The sequence below is a fragment of the Telopea speciosissima genome, chromosome 2 (assembly GCF_018873765.1).
Source record: "Telopea speciosissima isolate NSW1024214 ecotype Mountain lineage chromosome 2, Tspe_v1, whole genome shotgun sequence".
Taxonomy (NCBI): domain Eukaryota; kingdom Viridiplantae; phylum Streptophyta; class Magnoliopsida; order Proteales; family Proteaceae; genus Telopea; species Telopea speciosissima.
The window spans coordinates 1,454,093-1,471,447 of record NC_057917.1 but is presented as its reverse complement, the minus strand read 5'-3'; the positions used below and the strand labels follow the sequence as shown (position 1 = coordinate 1,471,447).

Genomic DNA, 17,355 nt, shown 5'->3' with positions numbered 1-17,355 from the left:
GTCAACACCTTGGGCCTTTTGCCAAGTTCTTACAGGAACATGGGATAGCTCCACAGTATTCTATTCCTGGAACTTCTCAGCAAAACGGGGTTGCTGAAAGAAGAAATAGAACCCTGAAAGACATGGTAAGGTCAATGATGAGCAATTCCAGCTTGCCATAATTTTTATGGGGTGAGGCACTTAAAACTGCCACTCATATTCTCAACAGAGTACCAAGCAAGTCAATTAGGAAGATCCCATTTGAACTCTGGACTGAGAGAAAACCTAGCCTTAGACATCTTCGTGTTTTGGGTTGTCAAGCAGAAGCTAAGCTCTTTAATCCTAATGAGAAGGTTTTTGACCCCAAGACAGTGAGTTGTTATTTTGTGGGGTATCTGGAGAGGTCCAAGGGTTATAGGTTCTATAATCCAGGCTCAGGAAATAGGATTGTTGAGACCACCCATGCAAAGTTTCTTGAGTGTGAGGGTGAGATGTCTGTTTCTCGCAACCTGGTTTTTGATGAGCCGTGTGCTGGGAGTTTTGGAGAGACTGGGACTTCCTTTTCTAGGCCCGTTGGTGCTGTTTTACCTGTCGTAATGTCGTCTGAGGTAGTTGTGGACGACACCATTCCTGCAGTTGATAGTTTGCCCGTTGAAGAGATTGTTGTAGATTCAGAGGCTGAGGCACCTGTTCCTATTGATTCCGCTGCTGATACTAAGCCTTTGAGGAGATCTATCAGAGCCCGCAAGTCTACCCTGCATTCAGATTATGTCAGTTATCTGAATGAGTGCGATTATGATATTGGATAAGAGGAAGACCCAATTACTTTTCTTCAGGCAACCAACCATAGACACTCTGACAAATGGTTGGAAGCTATGAATGATGAGTTGTTGTCCATGTAGAGAAATGTTCTCTGGGAATTGGTTGAGATTCCTCAGGGATGCAAGGTTGTTGCATCAAAGTGGATTTTCAAGACTATGATTGACTCTCAGGGGAAGGTGGAACGCTACAAGGCTAGACTAGTAGCAAAAGGTTTCTCTCAGAGAGAAGGCATTGACTAGAAGAAAACCTTTTCTCCTGTTTCTTCGAAGGATTCATTCAGAATCATCATGGCCATTGTAGCTCACTTTGACCTTGAGTTACATCAGATGGATGTAAAGACTATTTTTCTGAATGGGGATCTGGCTGAGGAAGTCTATATGAGGTAGCCAGAAGACTTTGAAGCAGAGGGGAAGGAACACATGGTGTGTAGACTGAAGAAGTCTCTCTACGGATTGAAACAAGCTTCCAAGCAATGGTACTTGAAGTTCGATGAGGTTGTATCTTCTTTTGGTTTTTCTGAAAATGTCATTGATAACTGCATCTATCTGAAGGTCAGTGGGAGCAGGTTCATCTTCCTAGTGCTATATGTTGATGACATTCTACTGGCAAGCAGTGATATGACGCTGCTCCTGGAGACTAAGCGTTTTCTCTCAGAAAATTTTGAGATGAAGGACATGGGTGGGAGCACTTATGTTCTTGGGATTGAGATTTATCGCGATAGACGGTGAGGACTTCTTGGTCTGTCCCAGCGTGCATACATTGATAGAGTTCTAAAGAGATTCAATATGTCCCAGTGTTCAGGGAGTGATGCACCCATTAGTAAAGGGGAAAAGTTGAATAAGGGACAGTGTCCGAGGAATGATGTTGAGAGGAACTCCATGAAGGATAAGCCTTATGCTTCTGCTGTTGGGAGTTTGATGTATGCACAGGTCTGCACCCGTCCAGATATTGCTTTTGCAGTTGGTGTTCTTGGGAGGTTCCAGTCAAATGTAGGATTGGCACATTGGACTGCTGCCAAGAAAGTAATGCATTGCTTGCAGAGGACAAAGGACTTCAAGCTGGTTTTTAACAGGAGCGAGAATCTCGAGGTAGTTGGCTATTCTGATTCAGATTACAGTGGATGCACTGATGACATGAAGTTCACTTCTGGCTACATCTTTTTAATGGGAGGTGGACCTATTTCTTGGAAGAGTGTCAAGCAGACCATCATTGCTTCATCCACCATGCAAGCTGAGTTTGTGGCACTTTTTGAAGCAACAAAGCAAGTTGTGTGGTTGAGGAATTTCATTTCTGAGCTGAAGGTTGTTGATTCGATCTCCAGGCCTTTGAGAGTGTGGTGTGATAATACCTCGGCGGTTTGCTTCTCCAAGAACAACAAGAAGACAAGTAGCTCAAAGCATATTGAGATCAAGTATCTTCTGGTTAAGGAGAAAGTCTGCAGTAAAGAGGTTGAGGTTGAGCATATCTCAATGGAAAAGATGGTGGTTGATCCACTCACCAAGGATCTTGCTGTGGGAGTCTTCAAGCGACATGTGTCTAGCATGGGTATTGTAGATTCTTTTGATGTATTTGGTTAGTGGGAGTTTTGTACCCATATGCCTTTTTAGTGGGAGTTTTGTACCCATGGTTTGAGCTTTATTTGTGACTTAGTTTGAGCTATTTTATTTTCACTCTGTATTGACTATTCAATTGATTATTTATATGATTGTTGGTTTTTGAGTGAATTATTTGTTTCTGACATGTCATGGTTTATGGCGGTATTTAGCCAAAGTTCATAGGCAGTATTTATGCCAAAGTTTATGACGGTTAGCCATGGGCGGTATGCCAAAGTCTGGTATTAACCAAAGTCATGGGCAGTTTGCCAAAGTTATGGGCGGTTTGCCAAAGTTATGGTTAATATCAAAGTTCACTATCTGTGAGGTTTTCAAGATAGTCTGATCTCCGATCAGGAATGGACCTGCAAGGAAAGAATACTGCATGTGATCACAAATTGTGTTCATTACCTTGCCTATATCCCAAGATGATTTGTATTAATGAGTTGGTTGCATTCGTGATAGTCAAATAGTGATATGTCGTTTATTGAGGCATATTTTCTGCTGATATTCGATGTAAGCAGCTTATTAGTCATGTCAAAGATATTACAAGTGATGGAACAATATGGGGATTTTTTATGGCCTGTACCAATAAAGAGATAGTTATAATAATTTGTTCCAAGTGGGAGATTGTTGGGTTTTGGACCCAATTATTATGACTTGATTTATTGGGCCCATATTAATCACTTAAAGGGGATTTAATCCAGACGGTCCATTGTAGGGATGGATTAGGTCTGGGGTTTATTTATAGCAACCCTGGGTCCCTGCCGTCTCCCAATTCAATTTTGTGACTTTACTCACGGAGTTATAGAGGGATAATATTGATAGGGAAAGACGGGAGAAATTCTAGGGTAAACAGAGCGTGTGGCTGCTAACCACAAGGAGTAGATCTTTGGAGATCTTGTTGTGATACCTAGGATCTTCTACAAACGAAAGGAACAAGTATGAACATAATTCCATCCCTATTATTATTATTTTGTTTATTGTATTCTAGCCAAGTGAAGCATAAATCATGACATTGACCTAGATCCAACATGTTTCCCTCTCCCTTTCCTCACCATCTCTGTTTCTTCTTTTTGAAACCCCAAGAAAATTGAATCCTAAGACCAAAAACCAAAAAAAAAGAAGAAGAAGATGGACGAGGAGATGGTAGTTGCAAAAAATCCTAACAATAGAAACTAATTTACCAAAAAATTTGATCAAATGCTAGACAAATCAAATCATGTGTAATTGAAAGAAACACATTGTTAATGGTCCAATGCTTTCTACATCCAGATTATGCCCAAAATCAAGCCTCCACAATCTGTAACAGATATCGAGGTGTCGATTCAAGCAAAGAATTTGCTTCAGTTTAGAAACCTTGAACCCACCAAAGTTCACTGGGGGGACTCAAAATGGACTTTATCGACAGGCAAGATGGTCCTCACTTTGATCACATTTCTCCACCTTCAGACCCTTGTTTCTCTCCCAAAAACACTGTTCCATTTCTTTCTCATGGGTTTAGAAGAAATTTAGTTGATAAACCAGACAAACATTGCCATTGGACTTTTGAAGAGACAAATAGGTTTGTCTTGGGACCAATAAATGCCTTTCCCATTTAGTTGTTGCTTTTCTTGCAAAGCATATTTGTCTTCTAATTTTTTTTTATTTTTTTATTTACAAAGCAGATCAGGTTGCATCAACATTTGGGTTTTGTTCTTTAAATTTGAAAGTTGAAATTATTGCGTATCGATTACTTCGTGAGGTTTCTGAGACTCACTTCCATGGCTGCTACACTTTTGCTGTTTTGTAAGTACTCCTTGTTTGGCTTCCTTGTGCTCTTGCTACTGAGCATGACTATAGTCAGGCTTTGAATAAAACCATTCTCTTCTTTGAAGCTCAGAGGTCTGGGTACCATCCTAGTGATTAGAGAGTTACGTGGAGAGGTGATTCTAGTCTGCGCGATGGGAATAGCGATGGCGTCGGCGGTCTTCTTCTTCGGGAATTTCATTCCCTTCTGTCTCGATGGTGTTTCAAAATTCATTAAGGGTAAAGATGTAAACGCACCTTCATTAAGGGTAATATGGGCATTTAGTAAATATTTTGGTGATGACATCATCACTTAACTATTCTCAACTAAGATAGGGGTCCGTTTGTAAAAATCTTTCAAAATTCAGGGGAGGTTTATGAAATAAATGAAACCCCAAGGGTAATAGACGTAATAGATTCAAACTACAAGGATGGCAAATGCAACTTTCCCTATTTATTAACATAGTTGCCCTTTTCTTGCATAGATATTGAGTAAGAATCGTATGTGTAGATGGGCCGGACTTTCCACATAACCATTTCACATACTTGATATGAGTCTAAGCCCCTCAACTTTCCTTGAAGTTTGGGCATTGACAGCAGCATCGGAGTCACGAACAGACTCACTCGAACTGAATCCGTTCGAGGATCCGCCTGTGCTGTTACTTGCCCTTTTAGTAATTTTTTCTATGGGACCCACACCCCCGTGTCCCGGACACCCTAATTGAACCTTTGGACTGTGGGACCCTTACCCTTACCACCAATTGATTATGTGGACCATGAAAGTAAGCCCACAAGGCCTAACTTAAAGAATTAATGGGTTTTATATACCCCAACTTAAAGCAATCAGACCCTAGAGGACAATTAAGTCTTATGGACTTAGGATGCACCCCAAACAGATCCTAATTAAATAAATGGACCTAATGGTCTAAGAGTTGGACCAAACTAGACCTAAGGCCCAAACCAAAACCCATTTAAAGCTTAAGGGTTAACAACATTCTAAGGACCCCGAACCATACACTACCTAAGGCCCATTTAACCCTTAAAAGGATAAGAGAATCCTTATTCTCTTGTCTCTCCCCCTCCCAAGCAAACCGTGGAGGAGAAGAGACAAGAGAAGAAGGAGAAGGAGGAAGGAAGAAGAAGAAGTAGAAGTAGGAGAGGAATGAGAAGGGAAGGGAAGAGGATGGAAGCCATGCCAAGATGGCTAGCTGCCCCACATCTCCTTCTCTTGCTGACCAGACAAAGGGAGAAGAAGAAGGTGAAGGAGAAGTGATGGAAAGGAAGGGAGGAGGTCAAGAAGGCTCACTTAGCCTTGTCCTTGCTGCCTCCATTGAAGATAAGACCTCAAACCCTTGGCATTTCTCTTTCCATTCTCATTTTGATAGAATTCCTTGAGCTTGAGCTAACCTAGGGTTCCATTTGGGACTCAAGGTAGAGCTTGATCCTTGATTCGGAGCCCTAATAATGCTGACCAAACCCCGTTTAAGACCTATAGGTGCTGCAATTGCAGCCATTGTTGGTGAACCCTTGGTGTGAACCTTTAGACCCAACCCTTGGGCCAAATTGAGACCAAACCCTTGTTGGATCTTGGATCCATGAGGTGAGCCTAGGTTCTAGTGACCCTAGGGAGGCTTAGACACCCTCTCCATAACCTTGAGAGCTTGGGGTGCTCCAAGCTTCAAGCTGGAGCAAAATCCCTTTGAAATCTCGGATGAGACTGTCGGCGAACGTACGATCGGATCCACCAATCGTGGTACCACCCGTCAGTCCGCCTAGTGTAAACCCTGTGAAATGACCTGGACGGATGAAGGAACAGACTCAAGTCTGTTGCATCCGCCCGGGGGCAGTTTACTCTCGGCCATGTCTCAGGGATCGACCGGACGCAGGGGCGGAGTAAGGAAGCACATCCACCCGTGGGTCCGATCGCTCTCGGGTGTGTCTCAGAAGTCGAACGGATGCACGACCGGATCCAAGTAAAAAGGCTATATTTTTACCTTTTGGCCTGAACGGAGTCAGGGATGGACTCACCTCTACTGAAACCGTCCGTGAGTCCGCTCATGCTGTCCTGTTTGAAGCATAATTTTAACCTTGGGGGCCTAGCATGGGACCCTTCTATACATGCTTTAATGATTTATTTTGTATGTCTAGGCTGGTGCACCGGTGAGATTCATGTAAACCACGCCGGATGGCACCCGATGTTCGAGGAGATTCATGTCAATCATGCCGGGTGACACCCATGTTCAGTGAGTGGGTTCTGAGTGGATTTATTGGGTTTGAATATATATATATATTTGATAATCTTAAGCATGCTATTATATAAATATAAGCATTGTGTGCATTGCATTTGATCTCAAATGTGACTATTGTGAATGTGATCATATTCTCACCATTGTATCGGGCTACGGTGCCGAGTGTGCCAGTGATGGAACCCCAATTTATTTAATTATGAAAACTATTATATGCCATCCTGATCTGTATGTGTTGTGCCGTGCTGGTACCCGGGTACTAGATGGAATGGGACGTTGATGCACCCGGAATACCTCTCGGGACGATAGGACCTGCATATAGTATATCTGTGGCTAGGATGCTTGTCCCCTTATGCTACGACCCTTGCCAACAAGGGTTTATGTGTTAGATAGTCTGAGCACCTGATGTTTGTGGAGGCGGGAGAGGCAAGGTCAGGGGTAGTGATGGCTATTGGGGTCTGCCACTGGGTGATCATGATGGCTTCTACCGGCGTAGGTCCCCTCGTGATAATTGAGGTTTCCTTGGGGCTTTAGGATAAGTGACCGTCAGTGTCTCCCGAGTTATCACAGTAGAATACACTTGATCGATAGACTTGTGTGCTAGGTGGAAAATGAATCTAACATTACCATGCATCATTCTGATATTGATATTGTTGTGTGTATGCGTGTGCATTCCCCTTTACTCCCTCACTAGCTAGTGTAGTTAACCCCGTTGTGCAACCCCCTTTTTAGTTGATATGTAGATAACCTCTTGACGAGCACCGTTAGATGCGAATCAAGTGGAGCCGATAGCTGTGACTTGGAAGTAGATGTACACCCAAGAATGGTGCCCTTGGGGCAATTATTTATTATTTAATTTATGTATTCATTCCACAATCATGTATAAACTTTATGTTTATTTATAAGGAGAAATTGAATGGTTACAAACATTGATATTGTACTATGTGTTATCATTAGAGAACCGATGCTCTATAATTTCACATGATTTAATTTAATTTTGCTTCTGCTAACTTTGTGATTGGAACGATTTATTCCATTTTGGTACGTTCCTTTCTATTATCATAACGTGATGACAGGGTGGACTGTGGCTCGGAACACTATATCTGTGATCCTAGTAGGTATTGGGATGATGTGTGTTGTCCCAATCACCCCCTATGTGGTAAAATATCTTACATCGGGATGGGGGCGTGACAGGGTGTTTCTCAGAAGTTGAAGTGGCTAGACACTCGACTGCTCTTATTGGTGTCAATTTTGAAGATTCTGGTGCTAGATTGTGTACTCCCTCGCCTCTTGATCTTGATCCATCCTTCGGGGTGGTTGCTCCTTCTGCTGAAGTTGTTAGCTCCAACCCTGTTATGTGTCCTGTCACCACCCAAACCGTTATCTATAGGGAGGACCTAACTGGAGGGCCTATGTTGAAGAAAAGGAAAGCTGGTTCTTCCCCTGTTCCCCTTGCCACTGCTTTCAAGTTTTCCTCTTTTTGCTTTATTTTGGAACAGTTGGTGTCTTCTTCCTCGGATCCCACCTCTTTCCTTGATCTTGTCAAATCTTGGGTGGCTGAACTTCAGGTGGATTCGTTCGCGAGGCCTGCTTCGATCTTTCACTCTGAGACGCCCCAACACCGAGGCACTGAAACCGCAATGGGAACCCCTTCACTTGATCTGATATTTCTCTCTCCTCATATTCGATTTCTTTATAAACTGTATTGTATCTTTTATATTATACTGCTCTGCACATCTTTTCGCATCTGGATCCTCAACCAACGAGCGTTTCAAAGGCAGTTTATCCCCCGACGGTTCTTCCATTTTTGTATGTATATTGCTGCTTCTTCTCTACCATAATGTTAGTTCTTGCTTGGAATACGCGTGGTTTTAACAACAAGTTTACTCAAAACTGTCTAGCTTTCCATGTTACTAAATATAAACCTGATATTATTTTTCTCTATGAAACCAAGTGTGTAGATCATGCATGTTTATATGCATGTTTAAGGCTTAAACAACCTTTATCTTCATATAACTCTGTCAGCTTTGTTAATAGTGTAGGGTCAAAAGGTAAAAAAGGTGGCTTGTGGTTGTTAGCCCTCCATTCCACTCCCATCTTGAAGCAGGAAAAATTCACCAACATGATTGCGGTGCTTATTAGTACGAATGATAATTTCAAATTTTGGTTGATATGCATTTATGCCCCCCCTCAACTGGCTGAGGGTCACTTTTTGGAAGGATTTGTCGGACTTCCTTACCTCCCTCAGTGAGCCATTTTGCTTGTTCGGGGATTTTAATGAAATTCTAGACGGATCTGAAAAGATTGGGACTCAATTCCACCCCACTCATGGCACTCAGTTACTCCGGGATATCATTTCCTCCTCTCTCGATGATGTTAGATTTAATGGACCTAGATTCTCGTGGACTAACAAACAAAAACCACCCAAGCTCATCAAGGAATGCCTAGACCGAGGTCTAGCTCAAACCTCTTGGTTCTCCAATTACCCTGATGCCTTAATTACTAAACTCTCTGCTCTTGGATCTGACCATAACCCTCTCCTCCTCTCAACCTCGGGGTCTAGACCTAGTTATAAAAAAAAAATTTCCCTTCCAAGATGCTTGGACTTTTCATCCTGAATTCAAAAATTTCTGCAATAATATGTGGAACCTCTCCCTGCAGGAGCTAATTACAACCAAGCTTACTTCTTTGGCCAATTCCCTGAGAACTTGGAACATAAACACTTTTAGTCAAATATCCAATCTCAAATCTCAGCTCTTTGACCAATTCTTTGTTGGTTCTGAAAAGTGTAACCCTGATTCTGAGCTGTTGTGTAAGATTCAGAAGCAGGCCGGGTGGATTTTTGACGCTAAAGAAGCATTCTGGATTAAAAAGTCTTGACATCTTTATATCAAGGATGGAGACCGAAACACCAAATTCTATCATGCGATTGCAAAGACCAATCTCAGGAAAAGAAGAATCAATTTTATTGTTGACCCTTTGGGGAATAAAGTGGAGGATCCAAAAGCCATGGCTCATTCCTTTGCTTCCCACCTAAAAGATATATTTACCACCTCAAATCCCCTGGAGGCCGATTTTATTGAATGCTTATTTCCCCAGGTTATTTCTGTGGATGATTCTGAAATACTTTGTTTACCCCCTTCATTGGAGGAAATCAAGAAAGTCGTTTTTTCTTTGGGGTCCTTTGAAAGCACCCGGAATGGACGGTTTCCAGGCTTTTTTTTTTTCAAAAATGTTGGGATCTAGTAAGCCCTGACCTCTTGAGATTGGTTAATTCCTTTTTTATGGATGGGTCCATCCCTCCCGGACTCAACCATACTCTTGTTTATCTGATCCCCAAAAAAGATAATGCTGCTTCTGTTGATGATTTTTGACCTATTAGCCTATGTAATGTCACGTATAAAATTATTTCTAAACTGTTGGCTAATAGACTCAAGGGTCACTTAAACTCGGTTATCTCCCCTTTTCAAGCTGCTTTCATGCCTGGTAGACAAAATTTTGATAGTGTCATTGTGGCCCAAGAAATCTTTCACTTCCTCAATCATACCAAAGGGAAGAAGAAATTTGCTGCTATCAAAATTGACATGTCAAAGGCTTATGACCGTATCGAGTGGGGCTTGATAACTTCCCTGTTCAAATTTCTGGGATTTGGTGAGAAGTGGGTTTCCTTAATCAACAATCTAATTACCTCTACCAGCTTTTCCATTAAGTTGGATGGGAGTCCTTTTGACAATTTCAAGGCTTCTAGAGGGATACGACAGGGATTTCCTCTTAGTCCCTATTTGTTTATTGTTGCAATGGAAGCTCTTTCTAGATTACTTACCACTTATCAAGATCTTAACTTGTTCCAAGGAATCAAAATTTCTAGGGCAGCTCCTGAAATATCCCACTTATTTTTTGCTGATGATATATTCATCTTTTGTCGTGCTGAATAGGAATATCTCTTGACTATCAAAGCTATATTGGATCTTTTTCTGATCTATCTGGTCAAGAAATTAATTTGAAAAAGAGTGCAATCCACTTCAGCAAAAATGTTCCTACCATTGAGAGGCGTTCTCTTTGCTCTCTTCTGGGTATTTCTGAAATGTCTAAAGATTCTACGTATCTGGGTACTGACCTGTTTCATTGTAGGTCCAAAGTAAAAGATCTTAATGGGATAGTAATCCGGATGCAGCACAAATTGGCAACCTGGAAATCCAACTGTTTGTCTTTTGCAAGACGTTCGATTTTGATACAATCGGCTTTAGCTGCTACCCTGACCTATCTCATGAATTGTTTCTTATTTCCTCTTAAAGTGTGTCGATAAATTGATTCAATTTGTCGCAATTTCTGGTTGGGTAGTTTTGATGGTAAGAGAAAGCAGTCTTGTTGCATCTCCTGGGATAAGATGTGCCTTCCCAAAGCTTATGGCGGCTTGGGGTTTAGAAAAGCCGGACATCATAACAAAGCTCTCATCATGAAACTGGGATGGAGGCTTATTACGGATACCTCGTCTGCTTGGTCTAGACTTCTCAAAGCAAAATATTTCTCAAAGAAATCCTTTTTCAATCCCACCTATAGGAAAACAAAGGGATCATGGGTCTGGAATAGCATCGCCCAAATCATTCCGAATCTTGAAAAATTAGTCACTAGGAAAATTGGGAATGGTAAGACCACTTCTTTTTGGACCGATAGATGGCTTCCTTCTATCCCTGGAAACCTTTCAGCTCTTTCTTTAATCTCTCTAAGGACATGTGTTCCCATCCTGTTGAAAAGTATAGGTTGGTTGATAGTTGGAATGTCGACTCATTGAATCAAGCTTTACCCCCACATATCCTTTCTCAACTATCCTTAATCAATTTCTCTAATGACAAGGATAGTTGGTGGTACACGAATTCCAAAACGGGCCTTTTTAGCACTAAATTGGCTACCACTGAGTTGAGCTCTAATAATAAGAATAATAATTTGTTTAGCATTGCTTGGTGGAAATTCTTTTGGAAACTAAAAATTCATCCTAAATTTAAATCTTTTTTTTTAATTGGTGTGTTCTGAATGCAGGACTCCCTGTCAAGGCTTCTCTTTCAAAATGGTTTCCGATCGATCCCTCCTGCGCTCTATGTGGAAATTGTGCCAAATCATACTGGCACTTATTCATATCTTGTGATTGGGCTAAGCATCTTTGGGTAGCGGGACCTCTGGGTCTGAGAACTGAATCTTTGGCCACCCCAAATCTCCAAGAATTATGGCTTTCTATCTTTTTCAATAACAGTTTCGATAAACAATCCTTAATTTGGTTTTTTAGTGTGTTTATGATCACCTGCTACTTTATATGGAATTCCCAAAACAATGCTGTGTTCGGCACAGAAAATCCTAATCCGATACGGGTTATGAAGTTAATAATGCGTTACTTATCTGACGTGAAGCTGTCCCCTCCCTAAATTTCGTCCTCCAATGTAAATAATGATCATAATATATTCTTGCCAATATCAAAATTCTGTGGCTTACCAAAGCTAGATTTTGATGTCTTAATTTGTGCAGGTTACCACATACCCGGATTGAGTACTGCTGGATGGTCTTATATTTTTTTGACAGGAGGAATATTTACCTTTTTTGTTGCAGGTTTCCAGTGTGCTACTTCAGAACTGGAGCCAGTTTTATATAGTATTTGGTCTGGTTTGAATCATGCGTCAGCTTTGGGGTTGAAGATTCAAGAAGTATGGTGTTCCTACTCTATGATCACTAATGTTCTTCCATCTCCAACCAAATCAGCCTGGCCTTGGCAGCATATAAAAATTCTGTTTTATATTTCGAACATATACAGTCATGTTAACTTTATATATCAGGGGGAACCTTTTTGTATAGCTCTAGCTTCTAACTTGGCCCGGCACGCATAGGCCAAGAATACTGTGTATACTTCCTTATCTTAATGCAGTTTTTCTTTCTTTTGTCACCAAAAAAAAAAATAATAAAAAAATAGCATCGAGACCCTTTTCTATCGTTTCCTGGAAAGATCTACTAGAGGGGTTAGGCTCGACAATTATTGCTTCCAATAAAATATCACACTCTCCAAGACATGTGGAATCAGCAGGGCCACTCACCAACGTACTCGGCTCCTGTCTAGCAGTCTGCCCGGGCTGCACGTGCAACGTCGGACACAATGAGGCGTGAACAGATCGCCTCACCCCTAACTGAGAGCTTTGCCCGAGCAGGGGTGAGGCGGTTTTTTCACATCTCACCAAGTGCGACGCTGCACATGCTGTCCGGGCAGGGTGCTGGACAAAGTCCTTTTTGTTCACCAACTGTTCTTGTTTTACTGAGTCAAATAGGAACCGACCCTTCAGGATCGTGGAGTGATTTTTCTCTTTACATACGCTCTTTACCTGACATGTGTTAAAAAACATAATTTAAAATTGACAAATTAATAGTAAAATCCACATCACCTGACACATGGCATTTAAACAATGTACTTGAAGTGATTTAATCTTTTGACCAATTCACCTACGTACGTGAAGATTTCTGTTATGTGCTTAATGGAGTTATATCTATTATATGGGCGTTAGATTGGCCATGGTATCGTTCACTTGCAAAACCGATATGATATCGGAATGGTTTAGTTGTATTGGATAAAATTACCCCTGATATTCTTTATAAAAATGAGTTTTTTTGACCATTTTACCTCTTGTCCGTATCGTGTCATTGATGCGATATCGGCACAGTATTGAGATCGGCTACATGCAAAACCAATATCTATTGCCCGATACTTAGAAACATGATTGGACCAACCTAGTATAGAATAGGTTAAAATGCTCAAACATGGGTGTAGTGTTCACGGTATCGGTCACCAGTGATACTAAGATCTATACCGATATATCGATTATGGCCGATATCAATACGAATCTTCTGATACCCCTAATCCAATACTAATACCTAAAACCTTGAACTCAACTGTGATCCAAAATGAGCTCGGCTAGGCCAGGCTTAACCTCAATTTGGACAAAAATTAACTATCAATTTTCGAACCCAGGGCCCACTTGCATCCTATACAATTATGGGAAAAGGAAAAAAAAATGCACGCTATTAATGTGTACTTCTTTCTCACATTCTCTCTCTTAATTAAATATACTATGTTACTTCACGTTATTGGCTTGACGTCTATGATGACAACAGAAAGACAAAAATAATTATTTTGAGGCCGGGGAAAGGATGTTATGGGTGGATAAAGATCCTCTCCAATTCTTTAATCTGACAATTCTTGGCAATACCACCTTCATTGTGCGACACGTGGTGTTTAAAGATCCTACGGTGGAGATTGAATTGCTCCAATTCATGAAGCCCAACCCGAATTGGAATATGGATCATCTCAACCCGAGTGGATTGTAAACCCTAGAACGCAGAAAGGAAAAACACTTTCAAACCGCCCTCTCTCTCTCTCTCTCTCTCTCGGTTCTCTCGGTTCATCTCCTTCCCTCCTTCCCACCATTGGAGAGGTTCAAGGTCTGAAACCAGGTCTCAAAACTGACTCGAAAACGCATAAATTACTTGAACCCCAGTATCAATCTCCAGTAATTTTTTACTGGATATCATCCATGTATCAATCTCAAATCGAAATCAGAAATCAACAAGACTGAGATTTCCCTCCAAACCCTATTCGATTCTCGTTTTGGTTTTTGGTTCTCTTCTCTCATTAGCAAGTGTTTTCAGTTCCATAGAACACCTGCTGGCATGTACACATCACCGCACGACACATAGAGGTTCAAGAGTGAATTTTGAACATAAATATCATTGAGATGACCTATATATTTGAGGATCTGGGAATGAATAGATCGGCCCTGGTCAAGGTATCTGAGGTCGGAGAGATTTAAGAAGGAAGGGGAAGGTGAAGTGATTAGGAGAAATAGAGGCATTGAACATGCGAGTGTAAACAGAGACGGAGGTTTGGGGAGAATAGGAGTGAGAGAAGGCCCTGATGAGGGAGTTGCAGATGAATACATGTGGTTTTCGGATTTGATTGAAGAAGAGGAGAGTGGAGTTCAGAAGACCTAAAGAGACCCCCAAAACGATGATCAAAAAGACACCTCCATTGAAGGAGGTGGATCTTTTGATTTTTCTGTTTCGATACCCTCTAATTAAAATTTGTTTTTCCTTTCGTGGGTCGAGGCTTTTGATATGAGTTCTTCTTGTGATTTCTTTGAAAGGTTTATCAATAGTATAGGCCGTATAGCTTTGAACCATTGACTGCTTGTTTAGCTGTAAATTACCTGGATCGATTCTTATCTGAGCATGAAATTCCGGTAAGTTATCCTGATATCTGTGCTCTGAACGATGAAGATGGGAAGAATGATTGGTTGTTGGAACCAGAAGAGAAGGGGAATTTGGGATGCTATGGAGGTGGGGAAGATGAAGATGGGGTTGGGTTGGAGGGAAGGAATCGAGAGGGAACAAGGGTTGGTGAAAGATCCGACGGTGGTGGTGGAGTAGAATGGGGGTGGAGGTCGGGAAGTGGGAGTCGCAAAGGAGGAGGAAGTGAAAGATGGAGGACATTCTACTCGGGTTGAGATGATCCGGTTGTTAAAACGGGTTGGTAGAGCATGCATGGTACAAAGTAATCACCACCATACGATCATTTTGTGCCACGTTTCATGCAATTAAAGTGATATTACCAAGAATTGCCAGATTAAAGAATTGGAGATGATCTTTATCCGTTATGGGTTGGGGTGGACTTAAGCCAAAGAGGCACCCATGGTAGCATGGAGCACAAACAAAACAGGGAGGTAAAGGGCAATGAAACACAAGCATAGATCCAAAAGCTTAATAGTTTGGTTCAAACTGGCCCAATGCAAAATCAAAATTGATCCAACTCGAGTACTTTACACCTGTAAAGTCAATAGCTCAGGAAACATCATTAATTACTTTGTCTGTTGATATAGCACTTCAAAATCACACTCTTATCTAAAATTCCATCAATTTTAATTACTATTTATGAGAAAAATAATTTTACCTTAATATTTCTATCTAAAAAAATTCGTACCAGTATGTCAGTCTCAATCTTCCCAATAATCCCACCCAGCCTTCCCCTCTAAAACAAATACAACACTATGCCAACCCATAAAAAAAAAAAAAAAAAAAGGCATGAAAGGCTAGAGGGATATGTAATAAAGTCTGTTGACTCAAAATATCTTCTCCCAAAAACAAATATGAGAACCCATCGAGGAGGAGGCATGCATGTAAGGCCAGAGGAGTTGTACGGAATCTTCCTAAACCAAGTACGACATCATGGAATGGGAACCCATCAAAAAGAACGTCTCACATACGGATAGAGTACACGCGCCCCTTTATAATGCATCCAATATTCCTCGTACTTTCTAAGCGGTTTAAAATTTGACGTACCACCCTTCAATATTCCACGTACCACCCTTGCTTTACACCCCAAATGTTCGATAGGTCCAATCCGTTACACACCACCGTTAGATGCCAAGATTTTGACCATTTTACCCTTTACTTCATTTTCTTAAATCTGAAAAGATTTAATTACCCTCATTTATTTGTTGCCCTAAACTAATTAAAAATGATCATTTTATCCTTTGTTTTATTTTTATAAATAAAAAGATCTAATTGCCCTCACTTATGTATTACCCTAACCTAGTTTGAAAAGACTATTAATTATTTTTTTACCCTTGAATCTAAAAACCCCCAAATCGATCCTCTTCCTCGCACCACTCTCTTCCTCACATGACCTGCAATCCCACGCCCGTCCCCTCTTGTCCTGTTCTTCTTCTTCATCTCCGGCCGGCCAGTGAGTGACTCTCCATCAAGTCAATATATTCAGTAACCCCTTGCTCACTTCCTCTTCTCCGTTTCGTCTTCTAGGTCATCATCAACTGCTCTTTAACAATACCCAAAGGAGTTTACCAAAATAACAATACCCAAGGGAAAAAAAGAAATTTTCTTGCGCTGTAGTTTAGACAAAAGGTGCTTTCTTTGAAACCAGAGATTCAGTCTTACAAGGTTGTCAGAGTTGCAACTTCAACCAATAAATTTGTGTTAAATTTAAACCATGGAAGACAAATACAAAAAGTATGCTTCCACTGCTTTGTTTGAACGATTTTTCTGTTTTAGGGTTTTTGGTACAAAGTGATGGGAAGGTAACAAATGGTAAAACTTCTATGGATGGAAGAAGATGAGCAAAATTGAACAACATAAGCTACTCTACGATTTTAAGCCACCGTAACAAAGGGTAAACGATCTTCTACTCAATGTCGTATCGGAGTTAAATCAAATGTGAATGAAATAACCACTGAAAGAACAATTTAAATTGAGGAAGGAAGAAGAAACAGTCTCCATAGAGGTGGTTAGGGAAATGACTGCAAGAAGGAGAAGGGAAAGCAGGGTTTAAAAGTCTGGAATCGGAATTTTTGAAGAAGAATTCCAGTCCTGGTCGCTTGAAGGAAAGAAGGGTTGCAACGGCTTGTCCCTTGAAAGAAGAATTCCTCACATGGGTTTCTTGCTTTGGGCATAGGTAATTCGCCATTAATTTGTGTTTGAAGCTTCTTGATTGGAAGAAGTCGAAGATATGATGATTTGGGGAAGATGAGGGCATTTTGGGGTTTTTAGGAACAAATATTTAGGGGTAAAATAGTCTTTTCAAATTAAGTTAGGGTAATACATAAATGAGGGCAATTAGATCTTTTCATTTATAAAAATAAAACAAAGGGTAAAATGGTCATTTTAATTAGTTTAGGGCAACAAATAAGTGAGGGCAATTAAGTCTTTTCAGATTTAAGAAAATGGAGCAAAGGATGAAATGGTTAAAATCTTAGCATCTAACGGTGGTATTTAACGGATTGGATCTATTTGGCATTTGGGGTGTAAAGCAGAAGTGGTACGTGAAATATTGAACCGCTTAGGGGGTACGAGGAATATCAGGTGCATTATAAGGGCATACGTGTGCT

At 40.9% G+C, this 17,355-nt stretch overlaps 1 protein-coding gene across 1 annotated transcript; it reads left to right on the top strand.

Moving 5' to 3' along the window:
* Positions 1-1,586: 1,586 nt before the first annotated feature.
* LOC122653196 (secreted RxLR effector protein 161-like) lies at positions 1,587-2,378 on the top strand. Its single transcript, XM_043847143.1, has one exon. It carries the CDS (start codon positions 1,587-1,589, stop codon positions 2,376-2,378), a length of 792 nt encoding a protein of 263 aa, XP_043703078.1.
* Positions 2,379-17,355: the final 14,977 nt, after the last annotated feature.